Below are 17,982 nucleotides of genomic sequence, written 5' to 3'. Positions count from 1 at the left end.
ATGCACGATATAATCGGCCCCCTATCGGTATCGGCCTGTATCGGCCTTAAAACTGAATATCGGACATCGGCCACCCCGCCGATATTTAACCCGATATTTGATCAACTTCTGAGTTTCTAAAGTCAAAAAAAAAAAAAATACTACTTCTTCCTCAAAAACTTTTTTACAGACTTAAAAACTTCTTAAGACGAGGGGAAAAATATTGATACATTAAAATATCACAATATCTTCATATGCTGATATATTGCCATTTAAAAACACCATATCAATCTTTTACTAATGAAATATTGCTATGTCATCGTTATGCTACGAAATCCCCCGAAAATTCACGAACTTTGGCCATATTTTTATATGTTGATATATTGACGCGGTATCGATCTATTTTACTAACAAAATCTAACAAGAACTTGCAAAATATCACGAGTTTGTGACAGAACGATGAAATTTCACGAGATTTTGAAAGTAAAATTGATCGATACCGCGTTTTTAAAAATCAATTTGATATCAGCATATGAAAATATATTTGAGTATATTATTTTCCAGTGTCAGAAATGGATAACAAAACTGCTATTTTCAATGACTACTTATTTTTGTCCAGCTTTAACATCGGTATCGATATCGGTTATCGGCTACATGAGTTTTAAAATATCGGCATATCGGCCAAAATCCCAATATCGTGCATCCCTAGTTTGGTTCAGTCCAGTTTTCCAGAATAGCTTGGTGGTTTAACCAGGTGCATTAGGGTGCCAGATCTCCAACCCAAGTCCCAAAGATACACCGATTATACACCCCCTGGTTTAGTGGTGATAAACAAGCTCCAACTGACCTGCAATCACCTGAAACAGTTCAGAGAAACATCCAATCATGGAGTCATGTGCTTCATGATCAAATATGGACTATTGGGAAGGAAACTTCACATTAGACTAAGCTCAGTTTCTGCTGCTCTACAAAACCAAGTGAAATAAAAGGTTAATTTTGATCTATATAAAAAAAAATGGGGCTTTGGATCAGTTGGATCGCTCAGGGTTCCAATCATTTTTCTCCTTATTCCACATTATAGTTCTCTGGTTCGGGACTGACTCAGCAGGTGACACCGTTGTCATGGATACCGCTCCATCTGAATCCACCCCCAGATCCCTAGTTGACTTTTCCCCTGAATCGTTTTGCAACCGCCACCCTTCCTGCTCCTTGGTCACCTTTTTCTAGCCACCTCATCATATCAGAATGCTGCAAAACAGAAGTCTGTTCTGCCATAAAGTGACATCACCACTTCAACCTCCCATGGAAGCCATTACCGACACTTTACCACTTCAGTATCAAACTGCTGCATAGATTCTAGTTTGCTGGTTTTTCTAGTCCATTAAAAACAGATTTAATTTTTAAATGCTTAGAAACTCAAACTGAAGGTCTTAGTATTAATGATGAGTCCATGTTTCCCAAAGCAGGATGAATAAAACTGAACCAAAGGCCTGCTTCTTCATTTCAAAGCACATCAGTCAGCCTGACTGAACAGAAACGGAAAAAGAACCACACCGAACACTCGAGGTCTTTTCCACATTTATTAGAACAATTTTCTGCATTCGGACCGGAGCAGACTGATGCCTCAGTCCGCCTCCTCCTGTTCCTGAGCCCGGAGGAAGCTGGCCTTCTTCTGGGCGACGCGGTCCTTCCTCTGAGCCAGAGAGAGCTTGGCACGGTTCCACCTTTGACCCAGACAAAAATAACCATCAACACTTGCTCCACTGGTGACAGATTTTTACAGGGAAATGTGAAACTACAGTCAGACTGAAACTAGACATCCAGCAGTTTATAGACCCATTTTATACCAAAGGATAAGACGACAAACACAAAGCTCCTCTTACCTCTTCTTCTTGACCTCCTTGGGAGGTTTCTTTTCATGAACGGGGTTCTCACGGATAGCAGCATGAGCCTTTTTGTACATTTCCTCAATCTGAAACAAACATCAGCGGAACGTCAGATAACTTTCCACCAAAGGGTTCCTACCTACCCATGTTTTAGACATGTTCAGCATCAAATGTTCATCTGGCTCAGGGGTCAGCCCCCCCAGCTTTTCCAAAAATTTATGCTTTTGGTTTGTTTATTTTAATATGTTGGACAGGAGATCAAATAGACCATTAGGTTTCCCAATACTGTAAACATTTGTATAATAAATAAACTGTAACAATATATGTAAACATTTATTTCAACGAGCCATAAAGATCAGTGGTAAAAACTTGCAATACAGGTCTCAGCACAGCGAGACGGGCAAAGAGAGCGGCGGGCGTGTCTCGGGGCGAAAAAGGATACCCGATGAGAACAGAGGATTGAAAGTAGAATGGAGCGAATCATTTGCTTTCATCATCAATGTGAAGGATTGCCTGCATTTTTGCTTTGGAGTGAGAATTTGTCAAATAAAAATAGTCATTTGGAAAGGCATTTCCAGGGAAGGCTAAATATGCAGCCGAGAGAAAAAAGTGTGATTGCAGAACTCCAATACTAAGTGAAATAAAAGGTTAATTTTGATAGAAAAAAAAAGAAAAGAAAAAGGGTTCCAATAATTTTTCTCCTTTATTTTTATTAGTTCTCTGGTTCAGGTTTGACTCAGCAGTTGCCACGGATACTGCTATATCTGAATCCATCCCCACATCCCAAGTTGGCTTTTCCTCATAACTATCTTGCAATCTGCACCCTTCCTGCTCCTCGTTCCCCTTTTTCCAGCCACGTCAACTTTCTACCCATATTCTGCATTACAGCGCTCTGTGCTGCCATTTAAGTGACCTCACCGCTTTAACCTCCCATGGAAGATTCCTTTGTTTCTATAATTTCATCAACGCAACAAAATGTAAACCACAGAGCAGAAGGGAGGTGAATTCCACACTGTGAGAGCGTTCCCTGCGCGTCCTTCACCTCATGTGACGTTTGCTGCAGGATTAACATTTAATCTTGAATGCTTATTATATATTTAAGCCCACAGTCCTTTTTTTAAATAGCAGTCTAATACACTGAGAGCCCGTGTTGCAATACAAGGCTTATAGAAGATACATTTTTGTGGCTCTAGACAGATTTGTGTTTTTTGGTCCAATGTTGCTCTTTGAACAGTTTGGGTTGCTATTTTTCTAGCCTCTAAATGTTCAACTCTTCTGGTCCATAAACACATTAACTTACAGCCTGGTTTTAGACTGAATGACTGGTTTTGAAATATCAATGGTCAAATGAATCTGTCCTTATTTCTGTCATTTTGTTTGATGTATGATTCGCCAAAACATGCGAACTGATCCAGGTCTAAAAATTAACTGCCATCCATGCGCTGTAAATATATTTGGAGCACCACCTCATGCAAAAGTACAAGTTTGTAAGGTACATACATTGAAGATTTATTGTAACCAAATAAGCAATGAAAACAAAAAGAAATTAAAATCCGTTTTTACCAAAATAGGAAACGGTGAAGCTTTAAGATCAGCAAACAGCAAGAAAACTGCTCTGAACATCCTAGAAAATAAATTCCTTATTCCACTGGGATTTAAATCGCAGACTCCTAAATCACCCTTTACCTCAATTGTTTTATAGTGACGTCTACAAGTCCCAGGCATTATTCTGACCATTTACTGCACGTTTGTTGAAATACTGCAGTTTGGCGCCCTCCTCAGGTCTAAATGGGTTGTGTTTCTATTTAGGACAACTGACCTAAGCAGCTCTTAGGGACTAAACCTAGATTAAAATATGTCATAATGGAAAATTACAAATAAGGACTGTAAGAAATTATTTTAGCAATCCTTAATCAAGAAATAAAAATCAAAAGGGTCAGTCTGCACATTCACTTATGGCTAAAGCTTTTATGAATAGAAATATGAGGAACAAACAAGTAGCCCAGCCCTTTTTTTTAAAAGGAAAAAGCTAGCCGTGTAGAGAAAATGGCAGTAAATTATGTTTCACTTGATTCATTTATTTGTTAAAAAAAGCAAAGTCTTCTAGATTACTTAAGTCAAAAAGGTACATAACTGATTTATGAATATTTCAGTATAATAAAAACTCAGCTTCACGGACTTGCATCACTATCCGTTTTTAGATAAACGGTATGATCCCATGTTGACCGATCAAAACAAAGCTCCACTGGCGGCAGGAGGCCGAGCAGTGAGCTTTGATCAGATGATGCCAGCTGTCTTACTGCAGGTTTTTAAAGTTTCCCTACAACTTTAAAACTATCTATGCCCTTCTTTTGACGGCTGCCTTCTCCATTGTTGAAAGAAAAACTGCCATCGGCAGACCCACCCGCCTGGAACAAGCTGTGTTTTACATTAAACGAACCCTTAAGGCAGATAGTTTGCTTCAATGGATTCTGGTAAATCCTCAAATCACTGGAGGAATCGTTACAGCCCTAAAATAAATGTTTTCTCCATTTTAAACGGCTATTGCAAAATAAATGTATTAAAACTGGATGAGTAAGTAATAAGTCTGAGTCATCTGGCCGGTCTAGTATCAAAATTTCACAGTTTGGTGTCAGTCACACAATCTTAAAGCTATTGGAAAATAAAAACATTTGAAACGAACAGAAAATCCATCAGAATTGAAACAAAAATGGAATTTGACTCAACTTTCTAGTCCAAAATCATTTGGCATTAAGTCTGTGGAGAGGCCACTAGACTTCTATTCGTTCACCTCATTTATTCACCCTTTCATTGGTTGGTTTAGACAAAACTGCTAAAAAGGAATAATTTGCACTTTAATTAAAAATGTATCAAAACAAAAATAATCTCAACTTTATTTTCAAAATAAAAGCCAAAAAAAAAAAAAAAGTATATTCTGAAGTCAGTCTACTAAATATAAAATCTTCAGAATAGTCAGTTAACCAATGATGTCCTGTAGTTTCTTCCCCACTTATTAAAAAAAATAAGTTTTGATAAGATCAGTTTTTAATTCTAAAAACAGTTTTTTTTCACCCCTCTATAGAATCTAAAGAGTGAGACGTTCATTGTGTCGACTCACCATATCTGGGGTGACGCCGTTCTTGATGAAGCGGGAGAACTGCCTCTTGTAAGCCTCCTCATCCTCCTCCATCAGTAAGCTCATGTACTCGGACACGTTGACGCCCATGATGTGTTTACGGTGGACCTCTGCGTTGAACTCCTTGCTCTCTGTGTCATACCCAGGGAAGCGCTTGGTGCTGGAAGAGGGAGGGAAGCAAAAATTAGTATACTTCAAAAATAAACAATGCAGAGGAAGCAAACAGGCTCCATCATTCTCCATCTTAACAATCAACGTTTGTTAAAGTTTCAAACATAAAGCAAAAAGGAGCAGAGGAGGCGGCGCTAAATCCAACCGTCAGCTCAGTGTGACATCGTGTCTGAAAGATGGAGCCTTGTAGATGAGTTCAAACAACCAGGGCTTCAAATCTGCAACTATTTGCACTTTTTAACATGTTTATCAAAAGAAGCAACAATTGAAATAAAGTTACAGATCATTCCTTTAGGGTTAGCTTTAGAGTCCTGAATCGGATCCAACCAGACCCCCTTTTCACATCCAGGGCTGCATGTCAATAAATCATCCACAAATGTGGCAATAAAAATTTAAAAACACCTCAAACTTCAGAAAGCTTCCATGTTTCCAGCAATCCAAGCACTTCTTTGCTGTATTAAATATGATAACCTAATTTCTCTCTAAATGTGCAGAGATCAGGTGCACCAGCATAAATAAATAGAGTTTAACTGCAGGGCAACAGAGATGAAGATGGAGAAAAAAAAAAGCTTAGCCTTCAGTGAAACAGTTTTTCGTGTATTAAAAAAATGAAAAATCAAATGCAGATAAAATTAAAGTTAAACATTCAGACCAGACACCTAAAAAAAAAAAATTTAATAATCAGCTACATCTCATATTCATGGAAATGACTAGGAGGAAAAGAGGAACTCTATGATTTTTTTTGCATCCAGGGCAAAAGCCCCGACCAGTCACTTTATAGAATGGAAAAAAAGGAAAACATTTGTGTCCAAGTCATAATCTCACATTAAATGGGTATCCATCTTTAAAGATTAACAAAAAATTTCTCAGAGAAACAAACCTATAAACTCCCTTTCTCCATCCTCCCTATTAAACAGGATCTAGGTCATTTTTTACATCTTCAAACCGTCAGACATTCAAAGCAACATTTATTCGTTTTCTAAAAGCTCCAAACTATATGTCATAGATAAACTGACTGCCTGTGCTGCTGTAGTTTAACATCGAGTTTGCAGGCGTGTTTCCAGTAGCAGCAGCTTCTTTTCCCCATTTCTGACACTGAATTTATTCTTCAAATTAATATAAATAACTGGAGTTTTGTTCTGCCCTGAACTTTAGAACAAGTTTGAGATTTTTTGGGAGAACTTCAGTTTCTGCTGGCCTTTTCTCCATGGCTGACCTGGTAACCAGGAAACGGCAGAGTTTGCAGAGGACAAAATATCCCAGACTGCTACGTCCTGCTCATACAGGTAGACATTCTGGGTCTGTGTAGGTTCCATTATATTTGCTAAATTGTTTGTTTCAATGAGAGTTTTCTGCATCACGAAGATCATAAAACCTCCTAAGAATCAAACAAATTTAACTTCAGTTCCTTTGCTCTTAGTTTAGAGCTTTTATAGAAAAGCGACTTCAGACTTCCCAGACTTTAGAGGTAAAATGCCTGGTGAATTAGTGAAATGGGATGAGTTGAACCTAAGGCATGCAGAGCAGCCGTTACACCCAGAAAGTAGAGGTTTCCGCTCTGAAATCGTTTCCATGTCAGGTTCCTGAATTTCTCTCTAGAACTCAGGTGCCTGAAAGGTTCTAGAAAGCTAACGAAGTTGGTTCTACCGCTCCAGATATCTGTTTCATAAACAAGCTTCAGCGATTTACAATTTAAAGACGTTATGCAACCATGTAAAATGCATTCGCTGGAGCAGAGACATGTCCTGCACACTTTAGATGCATCTCTGCATCAAGTAGCTGTTTAGCCAAGAATGGGAGAAAAAAAAAAAACTCCTTAAACCTTCAAGCTGTCAGACTCCTGCATCTGCTCCATTAAAGGTACGATAATGGCAACTACAGGGTTAAGGAAGCACTGAGGAGTTCAACCACAGATCAGTCAGACATGGGGAGAGTCGAGCAGATCCAGTCAGTTTTAAAATAACGGGTCCTGCCTGCATGGAGCGAGGAGCGCGGCACAAGTCTAATAATCGGGTCATCAGCAGAACCCAGCTGCCGGATGAGGAGGTCAGTTATTTGACACGTGGAAGCAGAGACACCGGACCGCATGGGTGAGAATTGAGGAAGCCAGATCTATAAAAGAGCTGGATGATATAGAAAATGTTATACAAGCATCACTATTTGCAACCAATTAGATGATTGTCCCCTTCTTCAGTCCGAGGGTTCTCGCCTCTTTCACATATTCTCTTCCTGCCTCCCTTTTTTTTTTTTTTTTTTTTTTTTTATGACTTGCATGTTTGAGACAAACTCTTCCACCTGAAAACCTGCGTTTCCAAAGATCAACTCAACGCGTGAATTAAAGCTCCACTTCAGTTCTGAATCACCAAACTTTGGATTCACTTCTATTGCGGCTGATACATAAGTTTGTTTCTTTAAATAATCCCGTTTAGATTTCTTTACTTTTCTCTCTCATCACAGATTCCATCTGTTTTACTCTTTAATTCGGTTCCAGTTTCTTAAAAACATTGGTTTATTCTCTTTCCATCGTTAATAAATCACAACAGATTCCAGCCGTATTTTTGTACCCGGACACGTTGACAGAATGAGTAACACTTCCTAGCAAACTGGGCATTTATCACAACTAAGATCAGCTTAGTCCGAACTAATTTGAACAATTCAGACCACATAATGTCACAGGACAGCTGCCTGTCGGCTCTGCAGCGTTTGACTGAAAAACATACTGAAAGTCATTTTAAAAGTCATGTCGTTATTAAATAAAATTATACTGTGATACATAATCAATATTCAACTATTGTGAATGTATTATATTTCCAAACAAAACCACAGAAATATTCAAAGAGTAAATATTCTGAATTCCCCAACCAAGAAGCTCCACCTGCAGCTCTTAGAAGGAAATCTAAGCTTCCTAACGGGGCCGTTTTCTACGTTACTGAAATAATAATTCACTGGAATATAAAGACTAACTCATTAGCTGAAACAACAGTTATGCCAAAAACGTAATAATATAAACACTTTGTGTATTTAAGAGGAAAAACCCTCTATTAATATGCCCCATCCAAAACTCCAGTAAGAGTTTTATTTTCACCTGGTTTGAATTCTGTATTATTTTTGTTTAAGGCACCTTTTCCCATCTGTACAATCAAAAATAAAATTGACATTAATCTGTTTTTAGTAAAATAATTCCTAGAGCCCTCGTCTGTTCAACCAAATCTCGGGATTCCTTAAAAAGTTCCTGCAGTGGAGAAGCGTCTATTTTCCTGATAATAAAGCCTGCAATTCTACGAGGAATCATCATTTTATGTTCATGAAACAAGAAACCAAGCCTGAAATTAAATTTTTTAAACCCTATAGCCAAACAGATGCTTCAATATTCTCCAAATTCTTAAGGCTGCTGTAAGAACCACAACAGCGAACCATGTATCACCGGGACCAAAGACGCGGTTTACATTGTTGAGTAAAACATTCCCTTCTTGGTCCTTTGAACCATTTTTTTTTTTTTAACTCCAACTGAACAGCTGTCCGATTCAACTGTACAAGAAGCTAAATGCGAAAACAGAGTCAGGTCGCTGCTTTAGGCCTGATGTTCCCTGGAACCGCCTGTCAGCAGGTCTGTGGGTCAGCTCACCTGTGTGGGATGGACAGGCCTCCATCCACGGCTCCCTTCAGAGCACCGAACACCTTGTTGCCTGTGGTGGTTCTGGCGAGCCCAGCATCCAGGTAGCAGGTGAAAGCTCCCGGCTGACCATCAATGCTCTCCACGTTGAACTCATCCCCGGTCACCTCCACCTGGCCCTCGTACACCTTATCCAGGCCAAACTTGTTCAGGAGCTGAGAAACAAAAGTTTTTACATGACACTATTCTGATCGAGACAAACAATTCAACCAAGCAGGAGCCAATTTAAAATATATATATACACATATATGTATACGTACTCTGCGGGCGAGCAGCAGACCAGTACAGTAGGCTGCTGCGTAGTTTGTCAGACCCACGGTGATGCCATACTTTGGCAGCTCATGTGAGTAGGCAGCACACACGATCATGTCTCCCTCGATCTTGGCATAGGCGATCTGCAATCACAGCAACATCAACAAGGCTGTGCAGGAACACAGACAAACCCAAAGCCCTTAAAATGAGCAGATCCCTGGTCCCCACCTGGCAGATGATGTCCCTGTTGGTGAAACGGACGATCATGCGATACTTCGGTGTGTTGTACTTGTTCTTATCTTGGACGACCAGGCGTTTGCGAGCAAAGAAGTCAGTCTTTCCCTCTAGAAACGAGACAGATTACCCTCAGAATGACAACCATCACCATGCATGTGAGGGGCTGTGTGTATGGGGGTCGTTTTACCTCTCCTCCTCCTGAATTTAACCTGGTACCTCTTGAAGTAGGCCTTGTTCTTCACCACTTTAACAAAACCCTGAAGAAACAAGAGTAAATTAGCAGAAAGCAGCGCCAAGATGGGACACTTTACCCGGTATTAGTAAATTAACGCACACATAACTGTCAGTGTCAGAAAGCAGCGTTACACCATGCTAACATCAGTTAGCATGCGTAGACATGGGACAGTAGCCGATGAGCTAAGCTAACACGTCGACTATGAGCACCAATAAAATAGATTAACTCTGAAAGTTAGTTGGGGCGTAGGTCTGAAAGATTAACCTAAAGATCGTTTAAGTGGAGCCATCATAGAGGAGACGTCTAAAACCAACAGGAAGCAGAAAGTGCGGACAGGAACGGGTAGGCCACGTTTAAGCAGCACCGGGCTAGGCTTTAGCCGGAATAAATCCATCTTCATCTTAACAACACATCTACGTTTTCAACCATCTGACAGCAAAAAACAACGCTTGGATATAAAGGGAATGCATGTGGACTCATATGAGGCCAAACTACCAACCATTTTGCAGTCTTTTAGTCTCCTTATGAAGGAGCCCGGAGCCAAAGACTGGGGCTAGACTCCACTGCACTTGAAAAAGAAAGATTGGCGTGCGCATGCGCACTAAATAAGCGTCACGTGTTGAGGATATAGAGACGCCATGTTGTAGTACAATAAAGCCTGCCCCCTAGTGACTTGGAGGTATAACTTCAGAATAAGAATGTATCTGTTAAAAAAATTTCAGGGGTATTATAATGCTATTATACTATTATTCTGTTATGATACTATTATTATACTATTTTCATGTTAAGAAACAAAATTAGGTGTCTAGTTCAATTAAAGGTTTGTTTTAGATGCTTACAAAATCAATTCACATACACAAGAAATTTCATCATCCATCCATTCATTTTATGTCACGCTTTATCCCTGCTGGGGTGGCAGGGGCCACTGGTGCCTATCTCCAGCTATCTATTGGTCCACCCTGGACAGGATGCCAGTCCATCGCAGGGGCAGAAAACGCAACAATTAACTCATGATGTCAGTAGAGTGGAGGCCAATATCCGGCCAAAAACTGTCCCTTATTACATTTTCACGAAGTTGAACTTGGCATAGATAAAGGGCTTTTTTGTTCTGTTGAAATCATTGAAGTTTTTAAAACATTGAGTACCAACAAAGTGGATTCAATGCCAAATTCTAGCATGACTGTTTATTTTAGTACAGAACGCTTTCCTCAGAGCATTGTTAAAAAGATCATACTACCTCTAGTTCTACAGATGAGTTTGATGGAAACACCTCAATAAAGTATAAACCTTTCTCTAATCCACCGTTCGCATTGAAACTTATTGATAAAGCATGTTGCTGCCTTCTGTTCCCAAAAAATACCAACATTTCCAACACCGGCTGTGGATGGTACCAGGTGGGTTTTGGCTTTTTACGCATTTCCAACTCGACAAAGTAATTACCTAAAAATGGCTTGTAACTTAGTCAAAACGAAAAATATTGCTAATTTTGTGTTTGAAACTCCAAAAAAGTAGTCGAAAACTAATTTTACAAAACCTCCCTTCCACACCAGACATTTACTGTACCACCCAATCCACCACCACCAGCGGTGTTCTTAATTACTTAAATTAATGAGACGGTCTAACAATCACTGGAACAACGTAATCTAAACAATTCCAAATATGAACAATAAATGAAAAATGTTGGTTCTAAATTAACTTAAATATATTTTACCTACCAAAAGAAGAAAAATAAGTTGGTAGAAATTGCAAATTACATGTAACATAAATGGCCACAACAAAGCAACTAGGCGAACAGTAATGACGTTCAGTAGGTTTCAGAGACAGAGAGAGACAGATTTTTTTATTTGTCATTATATTTACACACGTTTAAAACAAAAAGAAGTTCTATTTAGAAACAGCTCACTGGACAATTTCATCTTTTAAAAGTACTGCCTTGAAAAATAGTAAAAACAACTGTAAATTTACAGTTCTAACATTTTTTTCAAAGCTCATTATATCATAAAAACAGCACCGGTTAGGCTCAGTAATGAGGTTCTCATAGCTCCATAAAATTGACCTGTTTTCACCCGTTCTATTAGATCCCAGTGCTGAATTTGATGCTGTCAAACATCAACGGCTCCATTGTGTTAAAGGGATAAAGGTAGCAGAGTTAGAGTGGGTTTGATTTTATTTCTGCAACAGATAGTTTGTTCAGGTTTTTAATCAATCTTTCTCTAGCATTTATGAAGCACCACAGAGATTTGTGCTCCACCCAAATTTAATTTCACATTTGCTGTATAAATGCAGAATATTTATGATTTGCATGTATATGGTTTTATAGCTGCCTTTATCTGAACAAATTCAAATGATGATTTGCACTTTGTTTTTACCTGCTCTGGAAAGGTTTTCTTATAAAATCGTGCTTTTTGCAGATTTTCAATTCTCTTTAAACCAGCTGCCGCATTTCTTTCAACTTATTTTTTTGGGTCTTTACTTAGCACCATACATTATATTTTTTAGTTCTGAGAATTTTTTCTTATCTCTCTTTAGTGGTTTTTTTTACCTTTAAAATGATCACTTCATTTGGATTTATAGTTATACATATGCATATATATCTATATATATATAGATAGATAGATATACATATCCATATATATATATATATATATATATATATATATATATATATATATATATATATATATATATATATATATATATATATATATATATATATATATATATACATATATATATATATCTATATATATATATCTATATATAGATATAGAGAGATATAAATCTCTCTATATCTATATATATATAAATATATAAATATATATATATATATATATATATATATATATATAGGGAAAGAGATATATAGGGAGAGAGAGAGAGAGTTATACTGTATATGTATATATATTTATATTATTCTGTGTGGTTTGTGTGTGGGAGAGTTATTTCCCTCTGGGATTATTAAAGTATGTCTGATTCTGATTCTGAAGATTCTGTTTTTTTTTGTTTTTTTTCTTATTTTCATAAAAAATGTTGATGCAAAGCTTTTGTTGGATGTTTAAGCCCCGGTCTTTGCAGCACTGATGGAGCTCTTTTAATCTGGTTGGTGTCCATCTCTCAAATATGCTAAAAGTTACTCCAAAATGGTTCCAAACAATAATTTTAAGCTGCTCTTTCTAATCCAAAACCTGTTTTAACGTGTTTAGGATCTTCAGCCAATATAAATCATTTTCTTCAGATAGAATATTGAGCCGGAAATATTAGTTGGTTGAAGGCTGCAATAGGAGTGTGCAATGCAACCCGACGGACCAAATATGGCAGAGATATAAATGTAGAGTTTAGATAAGAGAAAATCCATTTTGGTTCAAATTTTTGTTCAAATTAAGCAAAGCTGTTTGCTTTAGGTTCACTAAACATTTAGTTCCTGCTATCTTCCTTTAGTTGTTTACATTTCTGTATTGTTTTATATCAACTTTCATCTTTAATTATCATCCTATTTCTTTGTTGTTCTTTGTATGGCGTGGTTCCAGTCGTTCTGTCTGCTTTGCTTAGATCCCAGATTGTCCAGAAGGCGAATAAAATCAGGAGAGTTGCAGGAGGAAGGTCTCACTTTGAATTATAACCCTCACCCCTCACACACGCACACAATAATAACCAGAGACAGTGTTGAATCTTGTTCCAATTGACTTTAGGTGGTTTATTTATAAAGAACAAATTTACAACTTTTCATTTTAAAACACTTTGCTCTAAAAGACCAACAGATTCTGTTCTAATCAAGTGCAACTCATTTAAATTCCATTTCAAATTCAATTCAATCAGTTTATTTATATGGCGCCAATTCACAACACGTGTCATCTTAAGGCACTTTACTGTTCAACCAGATCATACAGTCAGATTGATTCAGTTTTCTATCTAAGGAAAACCAGTTGATTCATTCGACTCATTGACTCAAATACAATCCCTCACACTGAGCATGCTTGTAGCGACAGTAGAGAGGAAAAACTCCCTTTGAACAGGAAGAAACCTCCAGCAGAACCAGGCTCAGTGTGAGCGGCCATCTGCTGAGGCCCACTGGAGTTCAAGGAGACAGAAGCAGAGATACAAAAAGCAACCATAAAAGACGGCCAGGTCCCATGTCAGAGGATGAAGAGAGCACATCCAGTTAGTCACGGTCAGAGAAACAGGACTACACTGGAAAACAGGCTGATCTCCAACATCTAGAAACAAAGGTGTTGATGGCAGCAGCATAGCTGATATTTCTCTCCAGGATGGAGTCACAGCCAAACAGGAACAGACCAGATGAAGAGAAAAAGCAGAGAGCAGAACGTTAGAGATTGAACTAACAGATTCTGCAGAGTGGGAGAATAGAGATAGAATGAAGCAGAATTCCTGCCTCAACCACCTTTTATGTTCCACACCTAGCATTACCTTGGTCTCTGCTCGCATGTCTGTGCCAAAGGAAAAATCTTAACATCTAAAAAAATAATAAAAAAATAAGATAAATCTAGTGGGATAAAGAAAATATAACCATGGATGTCTGGGGGACAGTGATTCACCTACATGTTATGAATGCTGGCGTACAATAAATGATTAATTATGAACAGTTTAGTTTGTGCCTTCAAGTCGTTTCCCAATAGGAAGACGTTACTTGGATATAACCTAACGGAATATCTTCAGAACGGCTCCAAATGACACACAACTAATATGGGTAGAACATGGTGTAATAAAGTAAAATCAAGGGGCCAATGTAGAAAAATAAGCGGAGTTCCCCTTTAAGTACACTTTATCGGTGTTACACTTTACTCCATTACTTATTTTTCCTCCTACTTCTGACTTCTACTCATTAAATTTTCACACCAGTATCTGTATTTTCTATTCCTTACATTTTTAAAACAAACGTTACTCGTTACTCTTGGCTTCAGTTTAATGTTTCTAAATATTTATTTCCCGTCATGTGCTCCATCCAATGCAGATCATTGGCTCCCTCCACATCTAGTGAAAACTAGTGTGATTCGATGAGTCATATAACGCAAACACTCATTGGTTAGCTAAAGGAAATCATCAGAAGCAAGCAGGTGTTCTTTAAACTGTAAACGTGAATTGTCTATGCCATGCTACAATGTGGGATTCAGGAAAAAATGTTGAAATGTCTGAAAGGTCGGACACAGGCGAGAGCGTATCGGGAGACGGAGACCAACAAGACCTCCCTCATCCTTGGCCCTATCTCAAAGAAATTTTCAAAATAGTCGAAAAATTGAGCTTTCAGTTCATATAGTGGCATCTGGCTGTTTTTTTTTTTAAAGGTTATTTTATACTTTTATACTTTAAGTAGTTTTTTGAGCATGTACTTCTCCACTTTTACTTGAGTAAAGAGGTCAAGTTGATTCTTGAAACTGCAGTATCTATACTTCTACTTAAAGGAATAGTACACCCAAAACATGATTAGCCTTCATTTTCTACTCACCCCCATGCTGAACAACACTCTGGAGTACTTTTTTGATATCTCAAATGCATCTGGAGATCTGGGAGGCTTCTTGCTGTCTGCTGACATTCAAATAATGGAGGTCTATGGTGCCCGAGGCAGAAAGGTCCATAAAAGTCCACAAAAAACGTGTCAATATTCCTCCATACTGCTCGTCCAATGTATTCCAAGTGTCCTGAGTGGGTAGCGTCCATAATTTACTCGAAACGAAGTCATTTAGAATGTTTTTAGAGCCTAAACAGTAGTGTATAGGATTTCCTAAAAGCGCGCGCCTGCGAGTTCACGAGTCTACGGAACCCGCGGCAGACCAAACCAGATGAAAGTGCGCATTCAGCTCGGCAAAGAACTCATGCTCTTCCTCAACACTGAAGTCCTCAGACATTTTTCTTTCGTTGTTTCTTTCTTTGCACAGGTAAACAGCACATTTCTTCTTCTACGCTTGCATTATCAAGAGCAGACGCTAATTGCGCACTTTCATCTGGCTTGGTCTGCCGCAGTTTCCGTAGGCTCGTGAACGCGCTTTTAGGAAATCCTATACACTACTGTTTATGCTCTAAAAACATTCTAAATGACTTGGTTTCGAGTAAATTATGGACGCTACCCACTCAGGACACTTGTAATACATTGGACGAGCAGTATGGAGGAATATTGACACGTTTTTTGTGGACTTTTATGGACCTTTCTGCCTCGGGCGCCATAGACCTCCATTATTTGAATGTCAGCAGACAGCAAGAAGCCTCCCAGATCTCCAGATGCATTTGAGATATCAAAAAAGTACTCCAGAGTGTTGTTCAGCATGGGGGTGAGTAGAAAATGAAGGCTAATCATGTTTTGGGTGTACTACTCCTTTAAGTAACAAACGTGTGTACTTTTGACACCACTGTGTATAACTGTGTTAACCATGAATGTATGAGGACTTTTATTCGTCCCTCAGAAACTTGAGCCCCAGGCAACCGCCTAGTTTTGCCTAATGGTAACTCTATCACTGTTCTTAGTTTATAAGCGTCTGAGTAGCTGTTTTTGTTTTATTTTATTGTTAAATCTGAATAATTCGTGCCTCCTGCATTAATCCGTTTTCAATGTAGACTGATTTCATCTAAAGCAAAAGGAAAGATATGGAAAGGTTCTGAAAGGGGAACATGTTGTTCTGTTAGATAAGCAGGTGGTGGCTGCAGAGAATGTACCGAACTACAAATTTAACCTGCTTCTCTGCTTAAGAAGTGTTTATGATTTTTTTTTTTTTACTTTGAGATGTGAGGAGCTTTGAGTTAATGCAGCAGCTCAGTGGAAATTAAAGCCTTAAAAGGCATTAGACTAAGGTGAAAACAGAGGTTTGGAAAGGAAGAATCAGGATAAACATGTCTGATCTTATTTAACATGTTCCTTCCTCGTCTTCTATGTAGTTTGACTCAACATTTTTCCAGCTATCTCTACCTTGATAATTTCTATGTTTACAGTTATGCAACGTTTCCAGCCGAGACGTGACATGCAGGCTGACGTATCAGATTTACGGGGCTGCGCTTGGTCATGTCGTGTCTCCTGGATGACGCCACGACGTCAGCTCCTTCTATGAGCAGAGGAGTGTCCAAGCAGCCAACAAAAGGCATGCGTCACACCTCGCTCTCATGTTAAACCTGAAAAGTTGGTTTGTGGGATTGTTCAGTATGTGGATCTAGACACATTTTCACCGCCGCAACTTCATTCTCACAGTTTCCTTCAGTCTGAGTTTCTGTTGGTCACTGAGTGAAGCCGGTCTACTGAGCAGGTTCAATCCGATTGTCATTCTTTCTTTCTTTTTTTTTCTTTTTACATTGAATAACCTTTAAATACTTTCTTTAAAAGGACCCATACATATTTATTACACTGATATATAGCATTAACTGCATTTACAATGAGGACAGGGTGTCTTCAATAAAGGACTCTCCTGGGGATAATAAAAAGATCTGAAACTCCAACAGAGGTATTTTCTTCCTTCAGCAATGAACTTCAGGTAAGACATTCTAATAATATAACACAGAAATTGCACACATTACATAATACATTGCTATTATTTCTTAATAATCAGAAAGTAGGCTAACAAACTTAGAATTTGTTTGAAAGGGGTTTAAAAAATTATTCAATCAAATATCTTAATTAATATTAATTAATATTGATCAAAAACACTGCTGAATAGATCTTAAGTTTTGAAAGTATTTATAGGAAAACATTCATTTCCTCATCCTATTTTTATATAACTCTTAAACCTCCCGCCCCAAGTTGGCAGCATTCAGGAGAGGAGCCTATTATTTAGCTGCTCTGCTCCCACAGAAAAGCAACAGAACCTCATGGAGTTTTCCAGACCTTTATTATTATAAGATGTCAATATATCGACTATGTTTATGTATTGGGATATATCAGTATAAATTGCATTGGGACATGTGTATTACGATACATATCTTATAACCAAATTCTTGTTGCTTCACACTCCTGGTATTTGATCATAAATGAAGTCAAATCAAACGACTGTTTTTCAAGTTGGTTTATTGGAAGATATTCCTTTTAAATGCAAGATAAGTTTATCAATAGAGCAGCAATCATGTGCAAGGAAATCCAAATGGTTTTACTAGACATCGGAGGTTAGACACCAAAAAAACAAAGGCTTAAAAGCATCAAATAAACAATTACTTAAAATACAGATATTAAATGCATAAAAGTAAGTAAATATTGAGATTTTATTCCAATAAACTCTGCTTTGAAATAAATATAATCAACTCCATCAGTTCATATCCTTAAAATGGAGGGTATAAAAAAGGTCCTGTGAGACATGTCAAATATTTATGCACTTTAAATCACTTCAATAGGATATACTCAGTAGATCTGGGCCACATTTGGAGAAATAAACGATATCTAGGAATAAAGGATGTTCGATGTATTCGGCATGTTATCAGTACTGAA

The 17,982-nt window shown here is 38.0% G+C and overlaps 2 protein-coding genes across 2 annotated transcripts in view; one reads left to right on the top strand and one right to left on the bottom strand.

The window, feature by feature from the left end:
* Positions 1 to 1,545: 1,545 nt before the first annotated feature.
* LOC119797206 (60S ribosomal protein L5) lies at positions 1,546 to 10,195 on the bottom strand. Its single transcript, XM_038306173.1, has 8 exons — positions 10,069 to 10,195; positions 9,522 to 9,591; positions 9,326 to 9,441; positions 9,106 to 9,240; positions 8,798 to 9,000; positions 4,984 to 5,161; positions 1,863 to 1,951; positions 1,546 to 1,703 (listed from the first exon to the last, which is right to left on the bottom strand). Exons 1-8 carry the CDS (start codon positions 10,069 to 10,071, stop codon positions 1,604 to 1,606), a joined length of 894 nt encoding a protein of 297 aa, XP_038162101.1. The 5' UTR covers positions 10,072 to 10,195; the 3' UTR covers positions 1,546 to 1,603.
* Positions 10,196 to 16,782: 6,587 nt separating this feature from the next.
* Positions 16,783 to 17,982, top strand: part of evi5b (ecotropic viral integration site 5b) — a 69,025-nt gene continuing 67,825 nt past the window's right edge. The window contains exon 1 of the mRNA XM_038306164.1: positions 16,783 to 17,038. The gene's annotated coding sequence lies outside the window, so the exon portion shown is untranslated. The remainder of the gene's footprint in view (positions 17,039 to 17,982) is intronic.

This window comes from Cyprinodon tularosa, unplaced genomic scaffold (genome assembly GCF_016077235.1).
Source record: "Cyprinodon tularosa strain WSP-4 unplaced genomic scaffold, ASM1607723v1 ctg574, whole genome shotgun sequence".
NCBI classification, from domain to species: domain Eukaryota; kingdom Metazoa; phylum Chordata; class Actinopteri; order Cyprinodontiformes; family Cyprinodontidae; genus Cyprinodon; species Cyprinodon tularosa.
Note: the sequence above shows the minus strand (reverse complement) of the source record. Positions and strands in the feature narration are given on the sequence as shown.